The sequence below is a fragment of the Cinclus cinclus genome, chromosome 4 (genome assembly GCF_963662255.1).
Source record: "Cinclus cinclus chromosome 4, bCinCin1.1, whole genome shotgun sequence".
NCBI lineage: Eukaryota > Metazoa > Chordata > Aves > Passeriformes > Cinclidae > Cinclus > Cinclus cinclus.
The window spans coordinates 59147466-59162675 of NC_085049.1; the positions used below are offsets into that span (position 1 = coordinate 59147466).

The window sequence follows — 15210 nt, forward strand, 5'->3', positions numbered from 1 at the left end:
GAGCTTTTCTGACTTACTTGCTGTTCAACTGTAGTCTTTTTCCACTAACATTTGAACCATTTGGATCTTGGTCTCCACCATTTCTGGTCACTGCAGTCAAGGCTGCATTTGAGCTTTGCATTCCTCACCAGACACACATTGTTGGTGAGCAAAACATAACTTGGAGAGAGAAGTTGTCATTAATGCATGTCAGAAACCATAAGCTTTCCAAGTTATTTTTGGTTTAACTACCCTAGGTTGAATAGACTAAGATATGTATGTACTACTACTGCAGACATGAGAACTTCTTGTTCTCTTGAGCAAATCGATTCTGGGTACTATATAATATTCTTGTATCTATATATTCCAAGTAGCAGTCTTTTGCCACTTAGTTGCCTTGGGGATTGCTTTGCATGGGCTCTTGAGATGGGGAATTTGTTTTTTCATCGGGCTGTTTCTTGCAGCTTTGTGGCAAGGAGGGTTACTTTGTTTTCTGACAGTATTTGTTGTGGGAAGATGCTGGCTGTCCAGTGAAGGTCAATGAAATTTGGCAATTCAATGCTGGTAATTGACTGCATGTGGAAGAATAAATAAACCAAACAACTACCCAAAAAAAAGCCAAACCAAATGCCAGAAAACCCAATTCAACATAAAATCCTATAACCAAACCTTTATTATTTTATAAATAGTAAACATTAAAAAAGTTGATATTGCTGTGTTAATTATTGCTGTTCCAAAAGTGACAGAATTTAGCAAAAGTTATCGAGACACTGTTTTCCCATCAACCTGCTAATACTTTCTTGTAAGTGCTGTTTAATTCCATTGGCTAACTGTGAGAGATTTCAGTATGTATTTTTCACTCCTCCCTTGTCATAATTCTCAGACTGGGAGATCATAGGCTGAGATATCCAGTGGTCAGGCTGAAGTATCTGGTTTTCTCTAGTTTAGACCCAAAAAGTTTAGAATTACTTTTATCCTGACAAATTAAATAGCTTTCAGTAACAGCTGGTAAGGGAATTTTGCTCAAATATAAAAAGTTAAATTTCGCTCGTTACTGGAAATTAAAAAGTAGAAACTTAGACACTATTAATTGTTCTGGCTTCATATATGATCTGTTTTGTTTTTCAGATTTTGGATCACTCTTTGATCTGGAACATGACTTGCCAGATGAACTGATCAGCTCCACAGAACTCGGACTCACCAATGGTGGTGACATTAATCAGCTGCAGACCAGCCTTGGCCTAGCACAAGATGCTGCCTCTAAACACAAGCAGCTGTCTGAACTTCTACGGGCTGGTAGCTCCCCAAATCTCAATATGGGGGTTGGTGGCCCTGGCCAAGGCATGACCAGTCAAACCCAACAAAACAGTCCTGGAATGGGAATGTTAAATAGCATGGTGAAAAGCCCCATGGCACAGGCTGGGTTGACTTCTCCCAATATGGCGATGGGTGCAAGCGGACCGAACCAGGGTCCTTCTGCTCAATCCACAGCAGCAATGATGCCAACAGTGAACAGCCCAGTTAACCAGCCTGGCATGGGAATGAACACAGGGATGAATGCTGGCATGAATCCTGGGATGCTGGCAGCAGGCAACGGACAGGGGATGATGCAGGGGCAAGTCATGAACGGTTCCATTGGAGCAGGCAGAGGGCGACCCAACATGCCGTACCCAAACCCGGGCATGGGCAGTGCTGGCAACTTGCTGGCTGAGACACTGCAACAAGGCACTCCACAGATGGGAGGGCAGGCTGGACTGAGAGGGCCGCAGCCTGGAGCCATGAACAAGGTAAGACAAGCTAAACTTCATTACTTTTTTGCACTGTTAACTTTATTTTGTAAAATTAATCCTCTGCACTGTAGATTCTAGAGGGTTTTTTCTTTAAAAATCATGATGGATTACTTGGTTTATATGCTGCTAAAGTGGAATTTCGTGATGGTCATAGGAAGCAGAAATTGAATCTTAGACAACAAGCAAGACTATGGCTAGATTAAAAAGCCTATTTTAGAAATCTTGTGACCGTGCAGGTTATCCATAACATTGAATAGTAACTTGATTGAATTTTATTATGTTTTATGCTTTGTCTGCAACTGTATTTTTCCATCTAATGTGATGCTGGTACTGTGGTTGTGATGGGAATCCATCTGGACCTTTTAGATGTTGTGGTGCTTTTTTCTGTAGGACAGTTAGTGCAAGTATTTGTTGTCTGAGATCAGCTGAGTATTTGTGCTGTAGCAGATGCTGAGAGGTGCACACAGATTTGAATTCTCTGATCTACTCACTGTGTGTGCTGTACGTGGAAAATGAGTGCTAGTGTAGATGTCTGAAGACAATGCTGGATTCTTAAGATTGTTAATCTGACTCAGTTGCAATTTTAAAATTTACAGTGGCTTTGTCTATTGGAGAGTAAACCAGAAAGGTAAACAAAAGAAAATTAATACTGAGAGGGAAGTAAATGTGCTTTTGTAATCCAGGTTGGAAGAAGTTGTCATAAGTCACGGAAAAGATGAGGGAAGATTTACTGGTTTGACTAACAAAAGGATGTCTAAATTTAATTTTTGTTATACACAATTAGCCAGCTTAGAGTAGAAACCACTTGAGTATTCTCCATTTTTTTGTGTTTTGATCAAAAGCCTAGAAATTAGTTGAGTGTTTTAGTTCACTTTAAGTGGGTATTTTGTGTTTATTGGCTGATGAAGGGAGAGTTTTTTTAAGGTGCTTTGTAATGCCTAAATGTATCTCAGAATGGCTGAAGTCAGTCCAGTTAGAGGACTTGGAATGATAAGTAACAGTCTATAAATGTATTTGAAACATACATAAAAATTATGCTATCTTAATGGTTTTGTCATGCTTTAATATATTAAGTAAAATTACTTTGGTGTCTTGTGAACATTAATTATGAAATTCTTTGGTCTTAGATGCTTGCTTAAGCTCAGTGCCCTAACCTTAGGGGGTGTGTGTATGTGTGTATATATATGTTTAGTAATGAGTTGATGCTTTGGTCTGGTCATTTCAGATATTTTTGCCTGATAGTAATCAATCTTTGCACCAATTTCCCTACGGTATAAAATGAATATGCAGCTTACAGTGGTAAGAAATATATAGCCGCTTGAAGTATTCTTGCGTTGGAATTATATAACACCTCATTCATTTTTTCTTGGCTGAAAAAAAAAAAAGAAACTGAAAAAACCAGAAAAAAAGAGAAAAACTTTGATCTTCCAAAAGCTGTCTTCACAGGTCAAAAATAGAAGTATTGAGTGTTTAAATGAAATGCAACTTTATCCTTATTTATCAGAGCTAAAGTAGAGTTATGCAGTGTAATAAACTCATTCATCTAAAAGTGAAGAAAGGACATAAAATCGAGCTTTTGATTGATTTAGTCTAAAATTAAATTATATTCTTTCCTTACTTAAATTCCAAAAGTCCATACATTTAAGTTAAGAACACTTTATGCTTTTGTGAATATTCAGACCAAATACACAATAGCTTCTGTTTTGTAGTCCATAGTCCCAGACTGGTTAAAAATACTTAGGGTTCTGTAATTACTGATGAAACAATCTTGAGATGCTTTTTGTGTTACTTATAGTGGATATAGTCCTCATAAAGGAGTTGAAACTGTCGTATGAGAAAGAACAGTCTGAAATGGAGGCTGAAATTCCAGAATGTCTTCAATTGGTTTGGTTGTTGGCAGGGAGCCTGTGTTTCACTTCATATAGTAGAGTTAGCAAAGTCTGACAATGGTAATGTCTGACCATTTTATCTCGCCACCCATCTGCTTTTGGGTTTTCCCACCTACAAATCTTCAAAAAGTAGATGAAAACAGAGGACCTTAAGCAGTTGTTTTTAAAAGCCAGTTTTTCTAATTGGTAAATTTAGTAGCGTGTTACTGTTAGTGTGGGAGTTTGTGTAATAACGTCTGTAGATTTTCTTCATTGCTGCAGAAAATGCACATTATCCAGAAGCTCTCCTTCAGTAGGAGGAAAAAAAAGCCAGATGAGATGCTTTGGTTTTGATTGTTCAACTTCATAATGTTAGCTTGCCAAAGGCAGCCCCTTTAGATGATGGGAGGGTTGCTTCAGAGAGTTCTCTCTGTCAAATAGAGGTGTTTTGTGCAATGGTTTATATGGAGTAGCTTAGGTTTCCTATGATGCTGAGTAATTGGGAGGGAGGATGTTATGCTCTTCTAACAGGAAAGATGAGCTCCAAGGGGCTAGTCAATTTGGAAAGTGAAATTGGCTGTTTCCACTTTGTTCTGTTATCCTGTGGAGTTACTGAAGTTTTCTTCCTCTCATCCAGAAATGTTGACTAGCAGTAGAGCAGAATGCTTGCTTTGCTCATTATCTATGTACTTCTGACCTTCTCTAGTTGTGCATGTTACTTTTAGGACTTGAAATTCCAAGTGTCACTGTAAATTATTTCTGTTCATAAACTTGTCACAATCTGATGCTTCCATCCTGTGGTTTAATGCTGTAGTTTTCTCTCCTGATGTTAGCAGTAACCAACATATGTGAAAGCAGTTCTTCTTGGATGCAGTCTCTGTGCCAGTTGCATGACAGGCTGGATTGAGAAACTAAACCTGACTGAAACTGAAATTCAGGTGGTCATTAAAAAAAGGATTAATTCAAATTGTTTTTCAGGTCCAGTTTATACTCATCAGTTGGACAGCTAGTATCCCTGTATGGAGAGGATTTTTTAAAGGAGTTGATCTTGCCTGTCAGAGGAGGGTGTGAATCCTACTTTGGTGACAGTACAGGCATAAAAATTTCTGTGAAAGTCTACCCTGAAAGGAAGTGTTAGAAGTTTGGAGGGGATGGAATTGTAACAAGTTTTGCTTTCTTGAATAGTTTTTTGTTTTCTATGTGCTTGGTTTTGTGCAAGTTAAAAGGATAACAAACATGCCTTTTACTCTTGAAACAGTGTTTTGGAAATTGCTTGTCATGCTTGTGTTCTGTCATAATTGAAGTATTTTTCAGGCATTTTGTTTCACTGGATAGTTTTACAGCTTTGATTTAAATGTGAACAGGTTTTATTACAAACCTTGAATTTGGTAAAAGCTGATTAATGTTTCTGAAGGTTTTGAACCATTATTCATTTGGAATTTTATCTAGTTAAAACCTTTGCTTTGTTCTTCCACTGGGTTCTGTTGAGAGTGCCCAGTTCAGGGTCTTAACTGTCCAGTCTTGTATGAGGGGAAGAGGGTATTTGTATGTAAATTGCTCCATGCATTTCTGTCATGGTAGTGCTCTACCACAGAGTGATAGACCTGACCTTCAAGTCACTTGCATTTCCTCTCTGATTCAAGAAATGTTCCCTTACTCCACTAATTAAGTGGATGTGTAGGCAGTTCAGATTAGTAAGGGCATTACTACTACCTCTGCTATGTGAACATTTCACTTGTTCCACTTTCACTAGTTCCAGTAGTAATACTTTGTGACTTGGTTTACTCTTTCAGTAAGTACAAAGCTCTCTGCTGTTATTTGCTTTATCAGTGTAACCTCTGTTTAAAAGATTCAATGGCAATATTTTACAAAGACAAACCTAATTTGTCAGAATCTCCTTAACTCTCTCCAAGTAGAACAGTAAGAAATTTCATAATAATAGATTTCTGATCAAAGTTGAAGAGATTGAAGATGTCACCCTCAAACTGTGAAATTAGATTAAGAAAATAAAAGCATCATATGTTCCTTAGCGTTAGCATTTTCAGTCTCTCATTTTTTTAGATAGGTGGTCAGTATTCTTTCTTTTTTCAGTAGCTAGTCAATTTAACAGGTAAATGTATCCATACTCTTCAGAGTCTATGACTGAGCATACCATTTAATCAAGTACATTAATCCATTCAAAGGGCAGTGTTGAGTTCCAGTCCTTGGCTCTTTCTTCTTTGGTAAACCAAGGTGGAAAAAAAAAAAGAATAATTGCTCACTTTATACCAGAGAGTTAGAGAGGAATGTTTGTTTATGAAGGAGAAATGGAGTAGGGAAGACTTGAAGTCTTAAGTTTCTGGCGTGGCATGGGGATTTTCTTGCAGAAATAGCAGTGGCAGTGCTGGTGTCTTGAAATAGGCATCTTAAAATACTATGATGTTAAGTGCAAAGAATAATAATCAATAACAGTCCTTAGAAAGAATGCAGCGGGAACCACTGGCAAAATGTAGTTAGGGTATGCTCGAGTTAGGTAATGCTCTACCATTAGAATGCTAGAATGCTCTACCAGTAGAATGGCACTAGGAAGTGATGTACAGTAAATTCTTGTTTTTAAAGACCCAGCTGGAATTTACTTAAACTAAATTTCCTGTTTGGGGAGAGTTAATTCACTTTCACTTGTGAACCTGTGCGTATGGAAAGATGCTAGATACCATCAGTATAGCCTTAAACTAGTCCATGCACTGCAGTTTCCTGATAGAGGTATACACAGTTGATACTGTGAATACTGGATTCTTTGAAATAATGCTGTTAAAACTTAATTCTATTTGTTTACTTCTCCATGCTTGTAGTTAGCTTTGCAAATCTAAAAGCTCATCATGGTACAATACTGCTGCTGGTATCTAGCTGTCTTTCAGATATTAGAATGTTAACAACACAGTTGTTCTTACAGAGAAACAGTAGAATATTTGCAATGTCTGTGTGCATACCTGTAGCAGGTATTCCTTTTTAATTTGTTCTCTATGGTATTAACAGTAAAACTAGAAGCAGTCAGGTGACCTTCTTCTGAACTGAAGATGCATGTGTTTCATGGCATTAGAACAAGACTGTGGGGAATTTCCTCTGCTTTTGTAGTTTCTGCTCTCAGATGGGGGGAGTACCTGAACAGCCCTGTCTGATGCTGCTTGTAAACTAGGATGTTTCCTGAACTCATATCGTCCATGGTGAGAGATACACACCTTTCACCATTCTGGTATTGACAGCCCCCGCTTCGCTTGGACGCAGGAAAGTCAAGTTGTTGTCTATTGTGTATGTAAAAGGTAGAATCATTTGAGACTACCTTTGCTTTCTATTAGCCACCTATCATCATTTTATGTTCTTCCTTGTTTTCTTCTTTACTGTGAATTGGATTTCTGTCTGCTCTTCCTTGTGTGCAAATTCTTGCATATGATGAAATTAAGTGGAAGCTGTGAGGTGAGGTGAGGAGAGGAAGAAAAACTTCAGATGAATATGAAGAGAAGTAGGAAGGGCAGTGAAAGGAAGTGGTGACCAGGAGGAGTAAGTAGAGGTTGTACTTGCTGACTTGTAGCTGCTAATTAAGCCATGTATGTTTTTGCATTGTATTGCAGTTGAAGCCTTGTACATTTCTCATGCGGTGATACTAACACCACCTTTCTTTGGCTGATTTTTCTGCGCTTGGTTGTTTATCTGTCCCCTCCCAATGAACATTAATGTGCTGATAAACTGTGTGCCAGTCTTTTTGGTTGATGCCTACTGATAAAATTAGACAGGATTTTGATCTTCCTTCTGTAGTCAGGTGGCCAAACACTTCTTCCAGTTACATGCTTCATTTTATTAATGTTTCTCAATGTGTCACAGCAAATAACATGAGCATGCTCCTGCTTCTTGTGCAGGATCACAAGGCCACCTTGTGCCAGGTGGAAAATATCCCAAATGACCCTTCTCTTGATTCAGTCTGGAGTTGCATGCAGGTGATTAGCGTTAGGTTAGTCTGTGATGGCAGAAATGGGGGAGCATTGCTGTGGGGTTCAGCTGAGGGTCTGGCTGGATCAAGTAATGGCTGCTGATTGGTTCAGGGAGACCTTGAGGAATTTAGTTTTTAGCATCATAGGTGTTGCTTGAATGTCTGGCTTTGAGTCAGTTTGATGTGCTTGCCTGTCAACCTGGCCTGAGCTTCTCTGGTCTTTGCCTGTCCTGAAACCTGGAATGGGAAAACAGGACCTCTGTAAGGAGCAGCTAGGCTGAGCTGGGCACCTGGTGTTCTGCTGCCAGATCCCTCTGCTCAGTGGGGTGGAGGGGAGCCCTGTGTTTCTGCCATGGAGAGAGCCTTGTTGGAAGGGACTGGTCTTACACCCCAAACAGTGCCAGTGGCTCATGCTTGGGGAAGCTTCAGAGATCCTTGTGCTGAATCAACTTGATGAGTAATTTGAAAAAGTCAGGAGCTTCACATAGAGTTTGTGTTCAGCTTTGTTGCAAATATAAATGTTGATTGGCTTGGTGAAACCTCATCTGTGAGCTTCATTAGAAAGTTGTTTTGGGTGACATAGCAAAAGTGTCCTTTTTAAGTCTAGGTTTGAGTTTCTTGCCTGTAGTCAGGACAGAGCTGGCTCACAAGGCCACAGTTAATCTGAACCCCTTGATATCCGTGTGTGAAGTCTCCAGTTGTCTGAGTTGGGTGTCTTGATTTCTCCCTGTAACACCAAGTTGTGAAAATGTGCCTTCAGCCCTTAATTTTGAATTATTTGGTTTGTTCTTTTGTTTTTTAAGGCTGATAGCAACATAAGTTACAGAAGGCAAGTGGGGCTGATGATAGTGATATCCGGCATAGTCTGTGCTTTGGTGTACTCTCAGATGTCAACTGACTTTAGGAGCTGTGTTTGTTAATGAACTTGAAAGCTTTGCTCAGAAATGTATGGTTTTGGGATGTCCTTGCTTTCAAAACTCTCTGGAGTTTTGGGATCCCTCAGAGGGATCAGACTATCTTAGTGGAAAACATGGCTTGTTTTATTAAGGGACTAATTCTCACTGTCAGGCCTTCACTAAGCCTTGAAAACCTGTTCATCAATTTGAGGTGGCAGTGACAATAGGGAATATTTCTGAAAGTGTGTTTGCTGACTCCTTATGTTTTTCTTCTCCCTTTGCCTTCTGCTTAGCTTGCACATAAGGTCTTACTAATGTTCTGAGGGAGAGGAAGGAAGGCTTTGTGTCTTACCTGTCCTGTTTTTGGCAGCAGCTGCTTCATTGGTCACCATAGGTATATTCATTGTGACTGAGACATGGCAGCGGGAAGGAAGGCTTTTAGTTCTGCTTGATCATTACATGTTTGTTTTGCTGCCGTGTGTAGAGATTCTTTTCATTGCTCTCTAATGAACTGCTGCTGTGTGATTATGGTTATTGCTTACGTGTGGAGGAGGGGGGCTGTCCTCAAGTGAATTCAGTTGTGCATATCAGATGTCTAAAGTGGCAGGTTCTTTAGTGAATTTTGTATCCCTTTACCTGTAGCTTGAGTTTGATCCTGCCTTATTTTGTAAATGCAAACTGAAGGCTGTTATAATGGATTGAAAGTTGTTACAGCCTGAAAAAGACACATGTGACTAATGGTAGGTAATCTCAGGCCATGTTGATTACTTCTAGGGCAGGTTGAAGAAGCTTGGTGAACAGAAACAAGGTGTTTCTGCTAGGGGATGATGCTTGGAGAATAAATGTAGAAGTGATTAGAAACAAGCCTACCATAGGAATTATGTTCTTCTTTGAGTGCAGGAAAATGCTTTGAACCAAAGAGCATCAAGGAGATTGGACATTGTTTAGTCAAGTGCTAATATGAATTGAAACAACACAGATTTTTAAAGTATTTTTGTGCCTTTGTTTTTGAGTTATGGCTCCTTGAGGATCCTGCCTGCGTAATGGTGAGAACTTGGTAATATTAACAAAAATCTCCAGTTTCTCTGATCCCTTATGTCCAGGTTTTTTGGTCCTAGAAGGCCAAATTTCCCATGGAAAATAAATGGGAATGCAAGGAAAGGGAAAAAAAAAATATCAGAGGACAAACAACTGTATTGGCAAGATTGCTCCTTGTTCTTTAGGTTCTGGGTGTTCCAAGACAACAAACAGTATATTCCGGTGTGCTGGAACTGTTGAATATGTATATAACTTGTATGAAACATGAATCTATTTCCCTTGTGGGTGAAAGGTTCAGTAGATCTGTTTTGTTTGCAGACTTTCTACCTGTCCTCTCCTGTGACCTCTAGTACTGCAAATAAGTTGGTGTGACTGTAAGGTGTTAACCTATGACTGTGGTGTATTCCTAAATTGAAAATGTTTGTGTGCTGATCATGCAGACATGCAGTGTTATGCCTGTCTGGAGAGGAGCTGTGGGAGTGCTAGCAGTTGGGTAGGATGTCTTTGGGATAAACTCTGCTGATATGAGTAAAGATGGTATTCATCTCCATTTGGATTTTGTACAAGTGCAGGGAGGATAAACTCAACTCTGGGAAAATTGTGGTCCATGGTACAAATTTGTGATTCAGAAAGGTGAAATGAGAAATCTATAGAACCAAGTATTTTATAAAGAAATAATCAGGCCACTTCCATCTGGTCAGATCTCTAAGATTGTTAAGTTAGCTTTGTTGTGTTTACAGGAACTGTCTAGTTGAGGAGTTAATGTTGTGTGATGGGTAAATCTGTGAACCTGAAGGAGCAGGGGAAGCATGTGGATCAGTATTGGATTGCAGCCAGCTGGTGGCTGTGATTGCTCTTGCTTCTCTGAAATATAAATTTGCCTTTTACACTGTGAACTTTAACTATCTTACTTGAACACCTTACCATTTTAATTCCTAGATTGGAATGATGAACAATCCTAGCCCTTATGGCCAGCCCTATAGTCAAAATACTGGGCAGCAGATTGGAGCCAGTGGACTTGGCCCTCAGATGCAGAATAAAGCTGGACTGCAGAATAGCTTACCACAGTTTCCAATGGACAAGAAGCCAGTTCCTGGGGCAGGAATGCCTAACATGGTAAGTAGAATGAAAGGTGTATTCAGAAAATATTGTGGTAAGGAGGGGCAATATGCTCTGGTCTTGCCACATTTTAAATTTTTTTGCAGCTGTCATACCCAATGTGAACATGCTCAGAATCCACACAGAATGCACTAGTTTCAACCCCTAAGACTGATAGGAGGGAGAGGGCTGAGTTGGCTTTGTATGTTGATAAACTGCATCTCCACTCTTTGGCCTTCAAACCCTGCTAGCAGGGAAAATGAAATGGAGCTCCTTAACTGAAATGAGCTTTGAAACCTGTTTGGACACCTCTGCTCTCCTGTCCCATCCTTTCTCCTCAGAGTATCTCTGTCTGGAGAATTATTTTCCTGCTTGTACTCACTGATGCTTTTGGGAAAGAGAAGTGTCCCTTCTCATACAGGTATTACCTATGATAGGGCTTAGAAACCCCAGCTGTGTGTTTGTTCTTGTGAATGACACAAACATGCTCAACAGTCCTGATGTTGGAGGTGATTCTCTGGCAAATGTAGTAGCATTGGTACCTTTCCCTTTTACCTCCACTCTTATTGAAGCAGGACTTAAGGAAAGGGGAATAAAAATGGTGGGAAAATTGGATGACCCAAGCTTATAAATGCTAGTGCCTCACCATGTGCTTTAACGTTAGATCCCTTAGCTTGAGCTTAACACTGATGTCTGATTTTCAAAGCTTAAATTGGTTAGGGGTATGATATATAACATGTCTTACAGGGTTATTTTTTCCTATATATTTTTTTATTTTAATTTAGGAAAAAAATTGGTATTTCTGAAAATAGCTTGTGTTTCTCCCTGCTTCAAATTTCACTCGCAGACACCTCCTGGTAGGGTCCATGTATTGATCTTGCTAACTGTTGCTGAAAAACCATTTCCAGTTAACTTTAGTGCCTTTAAATTAAAAAGGGGTCGATCCTGTGAGTTTTATTTAATGCTTTTTTAAGTTGAGCATGAAACATTGGAAGATGACCAAACAAGTTGGTTGTATGAATCAATAAAAAAGCAGCCAAAACTTAGTTAGAACCCCAGCTGTCAAGTTTGTGTTCAGTGCAGAGCATGTAACTCTCTTGAACTGGTACCCAGCTGAACGTAGGAACTTATTGTTGCAGTCTCAATTGTCATTTAGAATGCCACGCTGCAGACAAGACAGTTAGTGATATTGGAACATGCACAGACCCTGAAGGCCTGACTAATTGGTGAAGTGACCTTGTAAAATAGAAGGTTAATACTAGTAGTCAAGAGCTACAGGAGAATTGGGGTTTAGAAATACAGGTAGCTGGGGGTTAAATATCTGGAGATCTCCAGAAATATCCCATGGAACCTCTGATAAGAGTCAATTAGAAACTGAAGTCTGTTGAACTGAAGTGATGCAAGCAACACAGAGTCCCTAAGCCTCTCTTATTTGAGTATTCCTCTAATGTCACCTGAAAGGAATACAGAGAGTTCTGAAGAAATAGGCAGAAGCAGAGAAGACTACTAGATGTTACCATATCTGACATTAGTTCTGTGCTGTTTATTATCCTGAAGCTGTGCTTCATCTCTAGCAGAGACTAGGAGATGCTTATTTTGAATGCCTATGTGCAAATTTGCTGATGGAAAAAGGTTAAAAGTTTCCCAGAACTTCTTTCATTCTCCTTTTCTAGGAACAGTCAACTTGAGACACCTTGTACTGAGAGGGAAGACCTTATTCATTCTAAAATGATCTTTCTTCCATTAATATAAGAATTGTGCATGCAACTTTTTAGCCTCCAAAATGAGATTTGAGACTTTTAAATGCTATTAATATTTTCTGATTGGTCTAGCACTGTAAATTAACCTGTGAGCATGTGCAAAGGTTTGCTGCCATTGATAAGGCAAAAGCTAGGACTAATAGAGTGATATGGGGAGGAAATTGTGGCTGGCAAGAGAATTGCCAGGAGTGTTGCTAAGGGGCATTTTTAATGAGTCCTCCGGAATTACACATAGGTGGGCTGTTTCCTTAATTAAAGGCTGTTTCCAGTAATTACTGGACTTCTTCTTGTGTTGCTGTTTACTTGCTAAATGAATTCTTTCTAAGAATCTATTTATTTCTGGGAATTTCTTTTTCACCTTCTTCAGGGCCAACAGCAGGCTCCCCAGGTGCAGCAAGCTGGGATGGGGCCAGCAGCTTCTCAAGGAATGGGGTCTGGAGCACCAACAGCAGATCCAGAAAAGCGCAAACTCATTCAGCAGCAGCTCGTTCTCCTCTTGCACGCTCACAAGTGTCAGCGTCGGGAACAGGCCAACGGCGAGGTGCGACAGTGCAACCTCCCGCACTGCCGAACCATGAAGAACGTCTTGAACCACATGACACACTGTCAGGCTGGCAAATCGTGCCAAGGTAACTGGGGGAGTGGTCATGTAGATGAAGTCAACGTTTGAGGGAGGAGCAGGGCTCCTAGAAGGAGGTGGACTAGTGGGTGACTTGGGATATATGTTAAAGAAGTTGTTTTATTTGCTTAAGACAGGGGATTCTAAGCAACTTCTGAGACTCTGTAAAGTTTAGGCAAGTTAGATGGGACAAGATACAACAGAGATGAGTGAAAATCTTGTGCCTTTGTAACTCACTGTAAAATCTTTTAGATTCTGCCCTTTTTTAAAGGTAGACACAAACCATGAGTCTGCAAATAGGAGTCTACCTGTCTTCCTTAAGCTAAAGAAATTAATCTTGAGCAATGCCAAACCATGAATCTGACTGCTACTGGAACTTGTAATCTCCCTTTTTGGAAGCCTTGGCTCATCTGGATTGTGCCAGTTGTTGACATCTCAGTTGCTTGGCACAGTCTGCCTGATACCTGAGAAGATGGAGGTATCCTTCAAGCCATGCAGACATAGGCTTGGGTGTATCACATGAGGTTTTCGAGTAGGCTTTGGTTGAGCCAACAGTACTAGAAGAAATCTGGCTACATTTTCAGGGCTAGTTAGTGCTGAAGTACTTCAAATAATACTTTATTGACTTGTGTTGATCTAGATGTGTGTCCTGAGAGAAAATGCCACTCTCTACCCAGTTTGTGATGACCATTTGGAGATACTGGCAGCAGTTTCTAAATGCTTTTCGTTCCTTCTCTTTCTCAGTGGCACATTGCGCATCTTCCCGACAAATCATCTCACATTGGAAGAATTGTACAAGACATGATTGTCCTGTATGTTTGCCTCTCAAAAATGCTGGGGACAAAAGAAATCAGCAATGTGAGTCTGCTGGGGAATTCTGTGTTAAATAAACCATAAAATGAATGTTGGGAGTTAAACTTTCTTGCACCCGTATGGTAGTGGTGATGCACTTAGACCTCCAAACATCTTAATGTGATTTTTCTCTTTTTTTAATCTCAGAGTATTCTTCTGGCTCTGATTGCTAGAGTTTGGAACCTTTCTAACTTTGTTGTATTTTTTTTATCAAGAGAGTGGTAAGGGTGAACAAATCATAGGTCTCTCAACCAAATGATTGGCTTTTCATTACTGCTTTTTCCGGCTGGACGATTTCTGGAGACAGATGTGCACACACATGCACATTGTCGTTTCAGCCCTCATACTTGGTTCTGTCTTTATTCTTTGTTTGCATCAGATGTCACTTTCCCTTTCTCTTTGAGTCCCCTTTGTCTCCCTGACAAAATCTTTGGCAAGATTTTTGTCATTGTGTTACCTGTATGTTTTTTTTTTAACGCCCTCCCTACTTTAATGTTACCGGAAGCTCTTCTCATGACAAATGTGAGCTATTTCTTTAAAAAAACTAAAAGTCAAAAAGGGCAGAAAAGGCGTTGCAGTGGCTGGTGGAAAGTTGTATGTACACTTCTGCCTTTAGCCTCTGTGACATGGTGTGCCTCTGTTTTCAGTTTGAAGCAAGCAGATGTGTCCTAAATACTTAAGAGTGGGATTTCCTGTGAGCAGCCCAAAGGGGAAAACAGCACGTTGGATTGGCTGGTTGGGTCAAAACTTGTCTGTCTGTTTCGTGATAGGTTTTTGAGATCTGTTCCCTGCATGCTTCCAGAAGGAGATGTGTCAGTTCTGAGCAGCCAGTGCACTCTTTCTGTCCCTGTACTGGTGGCTTCTCTGGCTGCCCTCTGCTCTGCTCTCTAATTCCCTGTGTGTCTCTGCAGCGCTGCTGGGCGGAGCTGCGGTAGGACTTGCCAATACCGGCTCTGTGGGCGTGGGGCAGCAGACAACGCCCAGCATCAACACTACCAGTCAGATCGACCCCAGCTCCATCGAGAGAGCCTATGCAGCCCTCGGACTGACCTATCAAGGGAACCAGATGCAGACACAGCCCCAGGCTCAAGTGAAGAATCAGCAGCAGGGACAGTCACCCCAGGGTCTGCGCCCTATGAATCCTATGAGTAAGTTTATCTGTTAACCTTAAAATGCAAACTACAGGCAACTTCCAATGCTACATCTAATGCAAATTTTATCAACCTAGTAGCTTAATGCTGCTAGTTAATTTGAAAAAGGTAGGGCTTTGTGATATTTTGGACTTGAAAGCAAGTTACTCAGTGGAACAGGAACATTAGAAGGCCCAGGTGCCTTCTCCTGGAAAA

The 15210-nt window shown here is 40.3% G+C and overlaps 1 protein-coding gene across 2 annotated transcripts in view; it reads left to right on the forward strand.

Annotated features, from left to right (window-relative positions):
- EP300 (E1A binding protein p300) overlaps positions 1–15210 on the forward strand; it is a 60336-nt gene that overhangs the window by 13699 nt on the left and 31427 nt on the right. For both annotated transcript variants that reach the window (XM_062492214.1, XM_062492215.1), the window contains exons 2-6: positions 1108–1766; positions 10475–10651; positions 12761–13022; positions 13757–13870; positions 14776–15012. In XM_062492214.1, the coding sequence (XP_062348198.1) occupies positions 1108–1766; positions 10475–10651; positions 12761–13022; positions 13757–13870; positions 14776–15012 (1449 nt within the window). The remainder of the gene's footprint in view (positions 1–1107; positions 1767–10474; positions 10652–12760; positions 13023–13756; positions 13871–14775; positions 15013–15210) is intronic.